General features: G+C 43.5%; 1 protein-coding gene across 2 annotated transcripts; it reads left to right on the top strand.

Annotated features, from left to right (window-relative positions):
• The first annotated feature begins 8,238 nt into the window (after positions 1 to 8,238).
• LOC101772429 (DNA repair protein UVH3) lies at positions 8,239 to 17,677 on the top strand. 2 transcript variants are annotated; one of them, XM_004985227.4, is made up of 14 exons: positions 8,239 to 8,802; positions 9,150 to 9,346; positions 9,430 to 9,559; positions 10,145 to 10,222; positions 10,331 to 10,384; positions 10,541 to 10,725; positions 10,873 to 12,529; positions 12,698 to 12,892; positions 13,006 to 13,091; positions 13,721 to 13,991; positions 14,095 to 14,231; positions 15,022 to 15,106; positions 15,547 to 16,053; positions 16,699 to 17,677. In XM_004985227.4, the coding sequence occupies exons 1-14, from the start codon at positions 8,464 to 8,466 to the stop codon at positions 17,263 to 17,265; spliced, it is 4,488 nt and encodes a 1,495-aa protein (XP_004985284.1). In that variant the 5' UTR covers positions 8,239 to 8,463; the 3' UTR covers positions 17,266 to 17,677. The 2 variants fall into 2 exon arrangements, with proteins under 2 accessions (XP_004985284.1, XP_004985285.1); XM_004985228.3 differs by lacking the exon at positions 8,239 to 8,802 and having other exon boundaries at positions 9,206 to 9,346; positions 9,453 to 9,559.
• The last annotated feature ends 375 nt before the right edge of the window (positions 17,678 to 18,052 follow it).

Genomic DNA, 18,052 nt, shown 5'->3' with positions numbered 1-18,052 from the left:
TTAAAATTCAGCTGTCAAGTTCAAAACTGATTACATTTGCGTTTATTTATTCCCGTAGTACTTGTACTCCCATACCTTTGCTCGTTCAGCAAACCCGTACTGCGGCGCCATTTTTCAGTAGTTTAAGTTGGGGATATTTTTTGCCACAATTTTTTCAGTACGTCTCGCCAATTAGCAAGGGACACATACCTCTGCAATCCCTTGTTGATTAAGTAGTCTGTTGAGGGAGGATAGGCAAGTCGGCACGGGTTTCTCTCAAATTACAGACACGTTATAACCACGTTCAACAACCAGACGCAAAGAAAAAAATACAGAGAAAAATTCGAAGCCACATATCTGGTCCACTTCCAGCATAAGCATTATCCATCTCTCCTTTGTCGCCTTGTGCGTTGCTGAACAATGCAGAGAGACAGTAGTTCCGTGCGCGCAGCTGAATCTTCATTCTCTGCAGGCTGTAGCTTGTTACTTGTAAGGGTAGGGCATATGCAGGGAAGCGTAGGGCGTTGGTATAAGGATTTTTGACTTTGCATGAGCCCTTTTTTCGTTAGGAATGCAGGATAACCGTGGTCCACAGAAACTAAAAAAAGGAACCGAAAGGATATGTGTAACATGAACGCCAGTTGGTGAAAATATCTCGTATGTTCATCAGTTCTAGTTCTAGGCGCCGACACTTTTGGTTTCCCGGGTGCGAGGGTACGCCAACAGAAGCCACAGCTGCTTCCAGTGACCGATCCGGTTTTCAGACGACAGATTAGCTAGCTGCTACCAGCAGAGAATGCCATCTGTGTGTACTTGTGTCGTGGTTAGTGTACGAGTTCAGATATATATAATCCTGTTATTAGTCCTACTGCTGACATGCCGTGTGAATGCATAACACGTGCCCCAGAGGAGAAGAAGGCGTCTCACATTGCTGGTGGTAGCTTGCATTGGCTTTGGTGTCGAGTGCTACATCCTTGATTCTGCACATTAGTCATCAGGACATGGCTTTGGGAATGTCAGGTCTTACTTCCAAGTCTGCATATCTTGCGCGGTGCCAGGGAACATACAACACATTTGATAGCAACGCAATTTGGCAATTTTTTGTGTGGTTGTTGGTACCAAGCAAAGCAAGATCCTAACAGCTGACAAAATAGCGGCTAGGAATTGGCAATGCAACCTTACATGCTCTCTTTGTGATCAAGAACTTGAAACGGCAACACATCTCCGCCTTCAATGCTGTTTTGCAAAGGAAGTCTACATGTTGGTGAGTAATTGTATCGAAGGAATGATCAAGGTGCCGAATATTAAGGATGTGTGTTGAAGAATGACGGTGGAAATCGTTGGCAACTTTCAGAACGAAGCAACGAAGGTCTATTGCTGCATTGCTCATTTTTACAGCATGAAATAGCCGGAAGGAACGGAATCGGCGCGTTTTTGAAGAAAAAAGCTTGAGACCACAACATGTTTTCCAGCTGATCCAAGAACAAGTCTAGTTGCGGCAACGAGCATGTGGTAACTTAGAATTGGGTTAAAGTACTTTGTATCTTTATGTTATTGTTGAGCGAGTTAAATCAATTTATGTGATATCAGACTCTATGTAACCTAAACGTTCTCTAAATGAATCAGGAGCACTCCTATTTTATTTTAAAAAAAGAATGTCAGGTCTCTCTCTCAACCCAGCAGCCGTTTTCATGTTCAAGTGAGAATTCTTTTTGAAGTTTTCAAGTGACAATTCGACAAGCTTCATGTACTCGTAAAAGTGACCCTATGCATCCCAAAAACAACGATTAGGGTATCATAAACGATCAAGAAAGATCCACGTTACGACAAAACTACATGTGCATATTTTGTTCCTGCAACAACGCTGCTGCGTGCAACACAAACCGACAAAACAAGCATACGGTTCTTCGAATAAAAAAGAAGAAGAAGAAAGAAAAAAGAAGACGAACTGAAAATCTCCAATGACAGCAAACGTATCCGCATCACAACTGACGAACATAATTAATTTTGACATCCGACCTCCCAGACATTATACTGGCGTCATCTCTGCCTGGCTGCTTCCACCGGATCGACACGTCCACAAGATGAGCTAATGATCAATTAACTTATGCCGCTGCATATATTAACACAAGCGTACGTGTGAGTTAGTGGTGCACGATTAATTAGTGGATGTTTGCAGAGGTCGAGTGATTGATCTAAAGAAACAAAGATTTCGTAAGACAGCAGCAATTGCTCGAAAAACTAGATGGATAATTAGAAACAATGTTAATGCGAATGATTGGTTGATAGATACCTCTCTTGGATATGATTCTCTACCCAAATAGGGAGGTTTGCAAATAATGCAGGTTGCTCAGTAGCTGTCCAGCTAATCAGTGTGTTCCATGCTCATATAACTATTGGATGATGCGAATATCATATCGTTTGATCCGGCCATTGTTGGAATCTTTTTTAAGAAAACTAAACCATCACTTGAGTTTGACTGGTTTTATAACATGCATGTGGAGGGCATGCATATTTGAATGAAATCTAAGTAAACCTGGTCATTTTCAAAAAGTTCACGATTTACAGCCTGAATAAAAACACCAATCAATCTTGACCGTAGTATGGCGACATCTGGGTCCTCGACTAATTGTTAGAATGTCAAAGCACCAAACTAAAGAGGACTAGCGCAGGAAATAAGCGATGTGAAATGAACAGAAAAAAATTGCTCTGTAGATTCACAATGATAAGAAACAGGCGCATGAAGCAAAATTATGAGCATGCGAATATTTGACCCTACTACTGGCAGGTACAGTCAAATATTTCTGCATTTTCCTTGCTTAAACATAACCTGAAGTGATGTGTTTCAGGGCCACAATACTGTAGAAAACGCACATACATCACTTACACCCGGCGGAGATAACGAATCAGAAAACTAGATCCGCCATTTGTATCATATAACCATAAACCTCTATTCCTTCTTAATTGAACGGCCGAGCTCCTGCCATTTTCGTGAAAGGAAAAATAGTGTTGTTATCTTGAGATGCCAGCAAGGCGCCAAGGCCTCATACAGTACGTATGAAATAATGAAAACTTAAACGGTTAAAGCCCACAACAAATGGCAGCAGGCAGTAATGCATGAAAACTCAGTAGTGACTACTGGAGAGAGGTGGCACCAGTTTATCAAAAAAGCCGCTTGAATTGGTTTGTATCAAGTACACTCATGAGAAAATTAACAATTAACCATTTTGGAATTTTTATCTCAGCCACCCACCCCGGCCCCTTACGCCATTTGCCATTCCAAACAATATGAAGACTCTTCTTCTATTTTCTGAATTCTGATTTTGTATAATGGCTGTTTTAGCTTACACCAACCAGGCACCATAAGCATTTGCAGAAGATTTTAGAAGGAAATATATTTTGGCCTTAATAAAAAGAACACAAGTGCAAGGTAGCATGCCATTTCAGTTTTACAACATATCAAACCAATTATCAACACACTATTCGTAGTTTCATTAACACAGTTTCCGAAGAAGAACGAGCTCTAAATTTTTGCTTGAACTAATGACTACTGTTGATCGAGAAAAATCTAGTGAGCCTTATGCCAGCTACCTAACATCAAAATAGATGAAATGTATCATCAAAACTTACTAAATCTTATTACATGCATATCAATGCAACCATACAGCTGGTGTATTGTTCCACTTTGGATTGAAATGAATAATAGTTGACATTACTGGTCTTGTGCATAGAGGCAAGATGCTTGGATTGAAAGAAATTTAGTCTATAACATTGAATGATTTGAAGGTGTATATCAATCTAATTATTAGGACCCAAATGTCTTCACTATTGTTCTAAAAAGTACTAAGAAGTTATCAAATTTAGGTCAAAACATATACATGACAACCATATTTCAATAATACGTTTACAATGTAACGATGCAAGAAATAATATTCTGTCATAGTAGTGTCTCTCAAAGATAAATTTGACTGAAAAAGGACTTACATAAATGGAGGGAATGCACCTGAGAAACTGTAAAACATAGTTGTATACGGGAACTGGTGTTCCATGATAGGAACACTGACACTACATATGTGCTAATGTGCAAAGTCAACTAATTAATTAGCACAATGATAAATAATTCATCTAAGCTAACAACAACACTTTGGTGAACTTATACTATCATATATGCATAGTTCAAAGATGAATGTTGCAAAGAATCTAGAAGAAAGAGCAGCTTTTATAGAGCAAACTAGCAGGACGATTTTTTCTACCTCCAATAATTAAAGAGAAAATCATACTTCTAATCTCTATCAGCCAACCTTGGCAGAGATGGGATCAATCACGTAAAGGGAAAATCTCTGTTATCCTGCAGGGGGAAATGCGAATGTGGCTGCATCCTTGAACAAAATGTAAAATTACCTGTTCAAGTTTCCAAAGAAAAAAATTCTATTTTTTTATAAGATTCGGGAGATAAACATAGGACCTCTGACCATAGATCAGACCAAAAAGGTTCACAACATGATTTAAGCAACGCAAAATTGACACCGAAGCAGCCAGCTTGAAACTAGACTTGAGAGAACATTCGGATCAGAGGCTCAGAGCTGACAACAGCTAAGAACAAGAAGGGAAATAAACAAGCTCTGGTTTGGTGCAGATAACAAAGAGAAGATGTAAAACCATATCTATAGACTTGTCCGTGAAGCAGCACATAGTGTAGTCGGCTGAACAAAAAAAAAGAAAGAAAGAAAAGGAAACTACTAGAGAGACTTAAAATGTACACAGGAACAACTTATTCAAACCCATTAAGATTAGCAATCAGGTCTACGCAATACCTAAGGCAGACCCTCCTTTAATTTTCAGCAATGACACACTGTGCAAACTTATGAGAAATCCTACGGCTGGCTAGTTGCTATTTGTGCCAATTCAGTATGTGCAATGTCTCCGTGTGGATCAGCCTGCACGGCTGGACTCCCACCTCTAGGAGAGAGATTATAATAATCAAACTGGAATTTAGGAGAACTATATACTTTGGTGGATTATCACTATCTGCTGTCTATTTAGAGCCTGTTTGGATTCAAGGGCTAAATTCACTTTTAGCTCAAAATTTAGCCCTTAGGATCCAAATAGGCGGGCAAAAAGTGACAAAGAGCTAATGTTTGAGCTAAAAATTTTAGCTCTCAAAGAGACCCTAAACTGGGCTAAAATGGTCCCCAGACCAAATTCCACCCCTGCCCCCGTTTCTTCCCTCTTCCCCGCGTGGTCCCCTTGCCCCTCCCGCACCCCCTCTCTCCTCCGCCTCCAACGCCCGTGCCTCCCGATCCTGCCTCCTCCGGTCGGCCCACGCGGCCTCCGCCGGCCTCACAAGCCTCCGCCCGCACCTGCACCCTATCCTTCCACTCGTGTGCGGCGGGGGAGAGGAACGCCGCCGCCGCCGGGTCGAGCGGGCCCGACGGCACGCCGGGCGCGAGTGGCGACGGCAACGTGGAGTCCAGCCCCTCCTTCTCGTGCACCCGCACTGCCGCCGCCGCCCTCTCACCCGAGCGGTGGGGGAGGAGGAGGCGGGCAAGACGGTCATGGAGGAGGAGGAGGCGGTGAGCTCGAGGTAGGCGACGGGAGGGCTGGGGTTGGTCGGGGACGTGAGGGAAACGAGCAGGATCTTGCGGAGGATGATGTCCTCCACCCCGTCGGGCGAGCACTGCGGTCGCACTGAAGCCGGCGACGGAGACGCCATCGGCGGCGGCGGCTCGAGCTGCTGCTGCTGCTTCGGCTTGGGGAATCGTGTGTTGCCGGGGGGGTGGCGGCCGAAGCAGAGCAGATCTGCAGCAAGCTGAGGCGGGTGTGGTCTGGTTGTTGTTGTGGTGGTGGTGCTGCTGCCTGCGAGCTGGTGGAGAGGAGGGGTAGGGAAGGAGGGTAAAAGTGTCTTTGTTGAATAGCATTTATGGACTTTAGTCCATTTTAGTCCATGGATCCAAACAGCCCAGCAGAACTAAATTTTAGGGGCTAAAGTTTAGGAGCTAAAATTTAGTCCATGAACTGCTGATCCAAACACCACCTTAGTGTCCATAAACTGCAGAATACTTGCTGCTTCAATGCCAGTACCCAAAACAGTATGGGTGTCAATGGCGAAGTTGGTGTATCTGCTGCAGATAACCTGGTAATGGTCCCGTTTGTTTCGGCGGTGGCGGCGCGGTGCGGCAGCGTACCGCGAGAAATCCAGCCGAACAGCCCGCGGTCGCCACGCGGTACCGCGCCGCCAGAAGCCTCCCCCACCGCAATTTAGCGCCGAAACATGCCTCCCTCCCCACGGTACGAGATAAATCCGATCTTTTTCCACCGCTACCCTCTCCCTCCCGTTCCCCTGCCTCTCCCGCTAGGGTCGGAGCCCCTCGGCGCCGCCGCCTCCCAGGCTTCCGCCTTCTCCGAGCTCCGGTTTCCCGACCCACCACAGATCCGGCGCAGATCAAGGATGAAGACCGTCATGGCGAGGCTGCAGGCGCAGCGGCACGGCGTGGCGGCGCAGCGAGCCGGCGGGGGCGGGATGCAGGCGCGGCGGCGTGGCTGTGACACCCGGCCCAATTTGGTTGGCCCAGTGTGACTCATTAGCGTAGGTGCGCATGTTTAGTACCACATTGCTAGTTTAGCAAGGGTGGAGCCAACTTATATGCCTTTGTCAACCAGCCATAGCACCTTCGGGTTAACCCTTTTACACGAAGCGAGGACGAAAGTGTAAGCAGGGTGCTATGTGTAGGCATGCCCGCCCCTCGGAAGGGCTGGGCGATGCGGCTTTGGTGGATGGGGTGTTACAAATGGTATCAGAGCCGACCCTCGCGGTTGCGCGTACGAGTTAGTGTGCGGGTATATGGCGCATGGCGCGTGTGGGTCTGGGATGGAACACACGGTATGGCATATAGCGTCGGCACTGGACGTACGGTCGTGCGCTTAGAGGGAACGTTCCTGGACATTTGCTCATGCGTAGGTGAGTTGGACCGACGAGACGTCGGGTTCTTTGATGGGGGGTGAATGTGACACCCGGCCCAATTTGGTTGGTCTAGTGTGGCCCATTGGCGCAGGTGCGCATGTTTAGTACCACATTGCTGCTAGTTTAGCAAGGGTGGAGCCAACTTATATGCCTTCGTCAACTAGCCATAGCACATTCGGGTTAACACTTTTACACGAAGCGAGGACGAAAGTGTAAGCAGGGTGCTATGTGTAGGCGTGCCCACTCCTCGGAAGGGTTGGACGGTGCGGCTTTGGTGGACGGGGTGTTTCAGTGGCGTGGGCGGGAATGCAGCGGGCCGGCGCGGCAGGACTCCAGGCAGTCAAGCACGGCGCCGCGGTCAGCAGGAGGAAGCTGGTTCGCCTGGCCGGAGCTGGAGGGTGTGAGCGTGCGGATGGGCGGCAGCAGGCAGGAAGCTCACCCGCGTTGTGTGCGGCGCCCCGTCCGACCGTCCCGGCTTCTCAACCTCACCGCCGCTAGCCACCGTCGCCGCCGCCGCTCGCTGGCGAGGCCGATGACCTCCACCGCAAATCCGTAAAAGTGCCCCGTAGCGAAATGGTATTTTCCCATTTGGGCCACAAAGGCCCAACTGCGTGATCGCACCGAGCCGTGTGTTTCCGCAGGAGCTCCAAGGCAGCTTACTATAAAGCCCATTAAACCCAATTAAAAGTTCAAATCAACATTTTAGTAAATCAGATCCAACATTTCATCAAATCAAATTCAACATTTTCCAAAAGTTGGATCAATTTAGGTTCAACATTTTAAAGAAAAAAGATCAACATTTTATAAGCAAATACAACATTCAACATTTTTCACTGGCTATATCAACATTTGGATAAACTGGGTTCAGCATTTTTCGAAATAAGAATCAACATTTCTCTCTTTTTTTTTTCCCGTTTCTTCTTCAGCCTCGGCCCTCGGGTAGAGCCGCCCACGCGGCCGGCGAGCCTAGGGGAGCGGCAGCGCCCGGAGCCGGCAGCGCGCGGGCCGGTGCGTCAAGGCGCGGTGGCACACACGGCCGGCGCGCGCGCAAGGCTGCGCCCGCGGGGCCGGCGGTGGCGCTCGAGGCCGTCGGGGAGCTGGTCCAGCACGGGGGCTTGCGAGCGTCGGGCCGGCGGTGAGCTTGGGGGCGGCGGCAGCGGGATGGGTGGCTCGTGAACAGTAGCTGGTTAGGGTTGGGGAGGAGATGCATCCAACGGATATTATTGTGCGCACGGATCAAACAGTGAAAGTTGGGGAAGAAAAAAACTTCCGGAAGCTTTCCCGTGATTCCGCCTGTGTCAAATGGGCCATACAGACGGTCCAAACTGGACTAACGAGGAACCGCCCGCCTTTGACCTTTTCCGGCCAAACCCGCGAGACGGCCGCGGCGAGTCGTAGCCCGAGAGCGACGGGCCCCTTCGCTCCTGCTCGGCGTCGCGCCACCGCCGCGCGCCTCGTCGAGTCGCCGACCGCCGAGAGTACCCTCCATCTAGACCTCGTCCACCGGCGCTCAGGGGAAGGAGATGGGAGTTCACGGGCTGTGGGAGCTGCTGGCTCCGGTGGGGCGGCGCGTGTCGGTGGAGACCCTTGCGGGGAAGCGGGTGGCGGTGGACGCGAGCATCTGGATGGTGCAGTTCATGCGGGCGATGCGGGACGACAGCGGGGAGATGGTCCGCGACGCCCACCTCCTCGGGTTCCTCCGCCGCATCTGCAAGCTCCTCTTCCTCCGCGTCCGCCCCGTCTTCGTCTTCGACGGGGCCACTCCGGCGCTCAAGCGCCGCACCCTCGCCGCCCGCCGCAGGCACCGTGATGCCGCGCAGGCCAAGGTCCGCAAGACCGCCGAGAAGCTCTTGCTCTCCCATGTGAGTCTCTTCCCTCCTTTACCCTGCACTCCCCATTTTCTCTACACGATGCGGATGGTGGTTGGTTTAGAGAGGATACTGCCAATCCTAAATCACTCAATGCAAAATTATCGATATTAGGTACATAATAATAAATTGCACAATGTATTCTATGTTTAGGTCCTGGGCAAAAGGCAGTGTATCCTTTTACTCCACTCCTGAATAAGCCATCATCAAGTAACTGTTGAGAGTGTTTCAGTCATCATTTGTTTACCAGTGATAGTGCGATAAAGCAATTGTAGTAGCGCTATGTGTTTGTTTAGCAAGTCATGATTAAGATATTGATGATTTGCATCTTTGGTTGTCAGCTCAAATCGAGGAAGCTTGAAGAATTGGCAGAACAAATTAGGAGTGACAGGGCTAAGCATGATGCCAAGGGCAAACAAGTTGGGAGTAGCAGAGATGGAGAAAATGAAAATAAAAATCAAGATCAAAACCAAAATGGTGATACCAACAACAGTGAGGGAACTATTGCATCAATCAACCAGGAGAAAATGGATGAAATGTTTGTATCTTCTTGTAAATTTCTACATGTTTCTTATTTCTGGTTAAGGTCCGTGAGTTGATATTTATATTGCTTGTGTTAAGGCTGGCTGCATCACTTGCTGCAGAGGAAGAGACAGGCTTCACTGGTGAAGGGAAACACTTTACAAGTGTTCCATTGCAAGAAGGAGCTGAAATTGATGATGATGATGATGATGATGAAGGGATGATCATCGTAAGTATATTTTCTCAATTGAACTTACAGTTCCGATGAAGTTGTTGAAATTTCATACTTTTTTCTCTTTCACATTTTGTTGGTGTAATTTTATGTTTGATTCTTGCTAAGATATTTATTGTTTCGCACACTTCTTTTGTAGTGTCATGAAACTTTGTGTTTGCTTATTTCCGGTGCTATGGAAACCATATTCTGCTGTACCTACTGCCATAATACTTTCCTGGTTTATTTGATTGATGGCTGTGAGTCTTAGTCGGTTAGCCTGTTCCCTAAATTTCTTAGACAGCTCCTCTCTACAAAGGTAGCCTAAGCCCTAGTTTACATTAAGTATTACTTCACGAAAGGTTTTTTCCCTACCAAACTCCACTACGGTCAGAGCCTCTTCTTGACAGGAAAAGCATGATAATTGGAGGTCTATCGCCCTTATCTCACTGTGTACTCCTATTACCACAGTTTATGGACTAGTTCTCTGTTTTTCTTGCTCCTTTATTTTTAGAAAAGAGCTAATGTTTATTTCATGGTATGTTGAGTTGATTTATTAATTAGTTGTTTTAAACTATACTGTAATTTTTACTGCAATTGCAGCCTATGACCACTGGCGACATTGATCCAGCCGTGTTGGCTTCCCTTCCTCCATCGATGCAGTTGGATCTTCTTGTTCAGGTAAAAATGAAAACCGACTAGTGGTTCTTATGTTTGTCCTTTTTGCCTTCAACTGTATATGGTTACAAAGTAACAGAGAAGATTATTCGCTTTCTGTTATTGCTTTAGATGAGGGAGAGAGTGATGGCTGAAAACAGGCAGAAGTACCAGACAATAAAAAAGGTAATAGACTTACTTTTGTAAGTATACCAGCAACGTAGTGACACTCTTTGTTTGGTTGTTATCTGTCCTTGCACCCTTTTTTATACAATTTTTTGCTATTTTTGGTAATGAAAAACTGGGATAAACGGATCCTATAATTTCTGTGACTCCCTTCAGGAACCTGCAAAATTTTCAGAGCTTCAAATACAGTCCTATCTCAAAACAGTTGCTTTCCGTCGAGAGATAGATCAAGTTCAGAAGTGTTCTGCAGGTAAAGGTGTTGGAGGTGTCCAGACATCGAAAATAGCATCAGAAGCTAACAGAGAGTTCATTTTCTCAACATCATTCACTGGCGATAAACAGTAAGTGATGTGTTACTTTGCATATGTGGCTGTGTGCATTAGGTTTGAGGGTTGACTATTTGAAGCTTTCCCAAATTCTGCAGATACCATTGTGATGTTCCCAGCTTGATGTCAATTAGCTGATTATATACTTTCTCATATGATCAGGATGTTGACCCAGAGAGGTGAAAAGGAGCAGATTGTTGATAATGCTCAATCAAAAAGGGAAATAAATTCTGCTGTCTTCAGATCTAACCCCACAAGTAGTTCGAGAACAACAGAGCCTTCTACCAGCAAGCATTTGAGGAATTTTGGGCCTGATGTTGAGACTTATCGTGATGAGAGAGGACGGATTAGAGTAAGTAGGGTCAGAGCAATGGGAATTCGTATGACTCGTGATATTCAAAGGAACTTGGATTTTATCAAAGAGAATGAGCAGGTCAAAAGTAGGGTACATACTAATGTACACAAAGGATCAACTGTCAGTGAAGAGCCTCCTGATTTTCCGGAGCATCTTTTTGAAAGTAATAAGCTCCAGAGTTCTCTTAGTCTTGATGAAGATTTTTTAGAAACTGCCGAAGACAACCATCAGACCTCATCACTAGTAAGAGGATCGAATAACATTTCTGAGAGCTCCTGTTATGGAAACAAGGAAACAATGGAGATATCTTTCATGGATGATCAAACTGAAGTGAAGGACAACTATGATGATATATTTTTGCATTTAGCATCTGGAACGGCATCTGATTTATTTGCTGACAATGATTGTTTGGCTAAAAATATGGAAGAACCTGAAGGTTCTGAGTGTATTTGGGAGGAAGGTGTAATTGAAGGAGAAACACTTCCCATCAAACTTGATGAGAAGGGTAATAATTCTGCGCCAGAGAATTGCAGCGATGATGAGGTGGAATGGGAGGAAGGCGACAGTCTTGTACCTGGAGTTGCTTCCAGTAGTGAACATAATACATATAATGTACTGAAAGGGGATCTGGAAGAAGAAGCACTTCTACAAGAAGCAATAAGGAGGAGTTTAGAGGATTTCGACAAGCAGGCATCTGAGAATGTGAGCACTGAAGATATGCAAGCATCCGTTGAAGATAGACCTTTGCAATTCTCTGATGATGTTCCTAAAATATCTGAAGCTCCTGTTGAAACTAGCTCACATTCCGGAGCAGCACTTGTGAAAGAGACAAATGAAAAATCAAGAACAGAAATCAATTCTGATGAGAATGATATGATACATGGTACTGGACAAATTGGAATTTATAGACAAAAAAATGAAATCCAACCTCAACTGGTGAATAATGATGGGCAGGTTGACATGCACAGAGCTCATCTGCTGGAGCCCCTTCCGCTTTGTTCGACATCCACTAGTAATCTGGCAGAAAAAACATCTGACAGCTCAAAAGCTAACTGCGACAATGTGATGATATCTAGAACTGAAATTCCTGAAATGCATGTAGATGACCGTGATAAAAATATGGACCAAAACAGTATGAATCCTAATCAAACAAAATGCAGCCAAGATGTTGCCATCATTGGAGAAACCTTGAAGTCACCCCAAAAGGATCTTTTGGTTGATGAACCAGTAGCTGACACCACTGAACCAAAAGAAAATGATACTGAGGGAGATCTGATGGTTTCAACTTCTGAGATAAATTATACTCAAGTTGGTGACAATGATGACAACCATGGCATATCAGCAACTTATCTTGATGAGGAATTATCTCGTCTTAGACAAGAACAGGTAGATCTTGGCCATGAAAGACGAAAACTTGAAAGTCATGCAGAGTCTGTAAGCAGTGAGATGTTTACTGAATGCCAGGTTTGATACTATCTTAAGATTCTTGACGCAAAGTTTATATGTGAATTCATGTCCATCGAAAATAGAGATAATTTCTCTCAGAAGCAATTTGGTTTGGTAGAAAAAGAAGTACTAGACCAGTTTTCTTTTGACAACAAAATTACGCTCTGATACAGTTGCGTGATGCAGGAGTTGCTCCAAATGTTTGGCCTGCCATATATTATTGCACCAATGGAAGCTGAAGCTCAATGTGCATACATGGAAATGAGTAAACTCGTTGATGGAGTCGTCACTGATGATTCAGATGTCTTTCTGTTTGGAGCAAGGAATGTTTACAAGAACATATTTGATGATAGGAAGTATGTGGAAACATATTTTATGAAGGTATATCCTCTTTCCACATCCTGCTTTAGTTATATATTCATTGTCTTATCAAAAACTGAAGTATGCATGTTTTAGCTGGATTTCTTTTATTCGTGTTGTAAACTTTTTTTTAGGACATTGAGTCTGAGCTTGGGCTAACAAGACAACAATTGATTCGAATGGCTCTGCTTCTTGGGAGTGACTACACTGAAGGAGTTAGGTAATACGAAACACTATCAGAAAGTTCTCCCACATTTTGTTACATCTTGAAACAATTATGCGTATGTACAACATTTAGTACTTGTAGTGGTGTCCTGTCGCATCAAAGTTTCATTTTTCTATATTGGTTGTCAAACAAGTGTATCTCAAATTTGTGTTCTAGATATTGAATGTGGTTTTGTTTCTAACAAGGGCTTTTACACATTTGGTTGCAGCTTTAATGCCTTTTGATTGGAAATACTTAATAGTAATACTGAAATCATGCCATTTTCCTTTCAATTTTCAACATCTGCAAATGAGGCATATTCAGTTTCACTTGAATTAAGGAATCCCATATAAATAGTGCTTTGCGGAATGTCTTCTCATTTTATAAATGGCAACTTCTATATCACAAATGAGCGTGGGATGCCTACATCTTTTTAGTCTAAACACTAAACAAGCATGGTTAACCTTTGTGCTTCTTCCATGGTACAATTCTCTTCCCGCTGAGCCCCTTATCCTTGGTCTGCACCCCAAAAAACTTACAAATTATTCTAAAATACACCAGGACAGCGATGCAACATTTAATGCAATCCATTCATTTTTGTTGGCTATTCACTTCTGTTTATTATTTAATATACTGGTGTGCAGTGGTATTGGCATTGTGAATGCTATTGAAGTTGTACATGCGTTTCCTGAGGAAGATGGACTGCAGAAATTTAAAGAATGGATTGAGTCACCAGATCCTTCGATATTTGGTCAACTGCATATGGAAACAAGTAGTAAGTCGAAGAAAAGGAAACCTGGTGGAAATTATTCAGATGGAAAGGGGAAAGGCCTGGAACCTGAATGCGATCAAGGTTCTGATGATTTATCTGCTAATGAGACTGAACGGATCAAGAAAATATTTATGAGTAAGCATGTAAGTATGTTTTCTTGTAAGAAACATATTGTGCACTGCTTTTCTTGATTCTCATAGAAGAAAGCTTTGCTCTTGTTTTCTCTCTCACTGCTTCATTTGTCAGAGAAACGTGAGCAAGAACTGGCATATCCCTGCAGCTTTTCCTAGTGAGTCAGTCATAAGTGCATATATTACCCCACAAGTTGATAATTCGACAGAGCCTTTTTCATGGGGAAGACCAGATTTGGGCCTACTTCGCAAGTAAGTTGAGAACTTTTTTTTTTTGGTAATTTGTTAGCAATTATAATTGCAAGCAGGATACATCCTATTCATCAGGGCTATGCTTCTTCTAGGTCTGTGTGAGCCTATCAATTCATTTCTTCCATTTTTTTGAATGAAATTTTGTTGGTTTAGATATATTTAAACTATCACTAATTTTGATTTAATATTGCATGTGTAGTCTATCATCACCCATTTACCAGTTTGGACGACACTACCTAATGTAGGTTGCATCTGTAGGAATGTTAGTATTGGCCTGGATTGTGTGGCACATATGAGGTTGTATGTGTACTCAATTGAATGAAGTAATTGCATAATGATGCTAAGGTGTTGATCTGTGTAATTGAATGAAGTAATTGTATTATAGGGTTGTATTATTATAGTCTTAGGCAACCTGATCTTCTAAGTTCTGACCATGCTGTTCTTTAAAACATGTTTGAGGTAAAAGGTTTTTGTCTAATCAAATTTCCAGGTATTGAATCAAACTGCGTATAATTTGAAAGGTTATATATATTTTATCTGTAGGGCTCCAAGTGAATGCTTATGTAAGTAAACCAAAGTTGTGTTCAAAGAAATAAAAAAAAACTGTACTGAGGAGCAGTAAGGAATTGAAGTTGATCTATAAAGTGTTGTTTTCTCGTATTTCTGTATTAACATTGGTTCATGACTGTTATCTTCTTCCACAAGAGAACCTGCATAGTTTCTTTCTTAAGAAAAAAATCATACTGGAAAAAAATATATAAGTCTGCTATGGATTTCTCTATTCCATCAGGTTGTGTTGGGAAAGGTTTGGGTGGGGCAAGGAGAAAGCTGATGAACTGCTTCTTCCTGTTTTGAGAGAGTATAATAAGCACGAGGTTCGTCTGGCAAGTTTTCAATACTATGTACTTCATTCTAGGCTACTTGTTTTGTATTGAAAGCTGTGTGTAATGTTGATTTGTTTTGCATACTTTTGTAGTTTGATTTTTTTGTTATTTTGTCATAAAGCTGACACCAATGTTTTACAAGAAAACTACGCAAACATATCAGCATTTCGCTCAGTTTTGTGTAAATTTTGGATCTCATACCGGTGGTCCAGACCATGTTTTGCAACAATGTCTGTGGGTTCATTTGCCAACTCCCATGTCAGTTTTGTTATTTGGAAATGAATCAAATGATTCTCCTCCTTTTTCAAGTATTTAGTTTTCTGTGTTGGTTTTCATTTATCTAGGAATGATTTAAATGGAAGTTGATGCATCAAAGTATTTAGTATTAAAATTCTTGCGTTTTGATGTAAATGGCTTTTACTTGTATGCAGACTCAGTTACGCATGGAGGCATTCTATTCATTCAACGAGAGATTTGCAAAGATTCGCAGCAAAAGAATTAAGAAAGCTATCAAGGGCATTACAGGTAAAAGCTTTCCTGACACAGATGAAACAGAGCAGGATAATCCTAGTGCTAGTAAGACTACTAAGAAGAAAGATGCAAGCTCATCTAGCCATGCTAGAGGTAGAGGTAGAGGAAAAATGAGAAGTTCTGAAATCAGGAATATGGAGAGTCCAGAAGATAAGGAAACCAGCGATCCTAATAGCTTTGCTGATGTGGTCGAGCTTACTAAAGAAAGTAACAACACAAACAAGAGCAAAAAAGGAAGGCCCCCTGGTTGTTCCAAAGGAAGAGGACGAAGCAGGAAGAATGCTGGACATGGTGCAACAGGAAGTCAGGTGGATTCTGACACGAAATACTCTTCTTCAGCTTCAGATGAAGATTCGCATAAGACACATGCAGGCAATTACAAATCAGAAGGAATTGCACCAAGAAGGGTAGGCTCCTCTAATTCTGTTTTGCCTTTTCTTTTATATGGTGCTTATCTCACGTTGCTGATGCTGAGTGAAGTCTCAACATTCTGATTTCTGAACTATGCACCAGAAATGTCTTATGATTTTCTGATATGGTGGTTCATTGTTCATACTAAGGTTATACTCCCTCCGTTTCAAATTGTAGGTCGTTTTAGCTTTTCTAGGTTCATAGATATTATTATGCACCTAGACATAGACTATATCTAGGTACATAGCAAAAATTATGCACCTAGAAATGTCAAAACGACCTACAATTTGGGACGAAGGGAGTAACTATGTGCTACCAATTTCTATGGGGGTATTGCCAGATTTTTGTATGATTCAGTTCAGGGTGCATGATCAATGTTAAATTTATTTGATATGATTGCTCAATTGCTGATAGCATGAAAAACCTTAACTTTGGAAAATCTAGTCTGACCTAGAAATGGCTAAGCTAGTGTATGGTTATTAGTGAATATGTTTACCCCTGCTTGAAATCACAAACATGTACATTTTTTAGAATGGCAGCTAGTGTATGGGTGCATTTCTTTTGTTCTCCTCATGAGGAAGTAGCCTATGCATTGCAAAATATCTCATTATGTTATTTGTTTTCTGGTGCCTTTTCTGCAGTCAAGTAGGAAGCGGAAACAAGTGAGTTACATGGAAGATGGTGATGAAGCAGATGGCAATGATGTCCCCGTGCATCAAAACAGTGAAAATGACCCAGGCGAAGCTGCTGCAAACACAGACATAGTTGGACAAGACACAGAACTTAATCCGGTCCATCAGGATGCGAGTGAACTGAACAGCAATCAGATGCAGACAGATACTGGCACAGCTGAAGATATCAGTGGAGATTCACAGGGCTTTGAGTTACGTGAGGACCATCAGGCGGATTCGGCACCGAAAGACTACCTCTTCACTGGAGGTGGTTTCTGTATGGAGGATGGTGACGAACAAGAACCAGCTGGTGATCGATGTGGTGCAGAAATGGAGGAGCCAGGAACTAGTGATCCCAGTGACCTTATCATTGGGGTTTCAGACAGTGGCAAGAGTGCGAGTCTGTCGACGGCCGGAGAGTGTACCGAGAATGCAGGCATGGAGGCACGAGGTGCATCGTCGTCGGAGCAGAGACGTAATGCAAGCCGTGGTCTGAGCGCCATGCCAACGCTTACCAAGCGTAGGAGAAAGTCATGACATGTTTGCAGCGCGTGTAGGACGCTTTGCACAACCCTTACGTCCTCTGTTTCGTTCTAGGGCTTATGATTCACATTTCGTAGATCAGTTCTCATACTTCTCACGCCGATTTTGTGTATATCACTTTGCAGATGATGTCGTAAGACTATTTCCACATCCTCATCTGGGTCCGTGAACTCTAAAAGTGGTGATCTGGGTTATTAAACTTTTTATGTGGTTCATTCCATACGTGAGTTCATTTTCATGATGGGACCTCAAGTGAACTTATAATGAACCACTTGAAAAATTGAATGACCCGGATGACTTTAAAAGTTCATGGATCTAGATGAGGATTATGCGAGAATAGTTTGAGGGGCTATGGTGTATTTGACTCAAAATTATTTATCACAAGCTACGACTTCTCACAAAGGCATCCAAGTTTGACTACAAAAGAATCTTTACTAATTCCAGCTATATTTAACTTTTACATATCCTTACAAGATGCTCAGTTGCCACTTACATCAAAAATCTTGAAATAAGTGCTTTCAAAAGCCACTGCACTGCAACATGCATCACTTGAAAATTATTTGCACGGAGCATGAAACCCCAACGCCAAGCTGATTCCGCGTCATTTCTTGCTCGCGTTTATTTTTTGGAAAGATGGAACCTGTCGAAGAATAGGGCGATTGCTATTGACTTCATCACAATATTCGCAGGGATCTTTATCTTCCAGAAGGATAGTCTCTAAACTGGAGGCGTAGTCCATGACAGCTCTGACAAACTGCAAATGTTTCTTCACTGCCATGAA

This window comes from Setaria italica, chromosome IX, assembly GCF_000263155.2.
Source record: "Setaria italica strain Yugu1 chromosome IX, Setaria_italica_v2.0, whole genome shotgun sequence".
NCBI lineage: Eukaryota > Viridiplantae > Streptophyta > Magnoliopsida > Poales > Poaceae > Setaria > Setaria italica.
The sequence above is the reverse complement of the archived record's forward strand: the minus strand, read 5'-3'. Positions and strand labels throughout refer to the sequence as shown.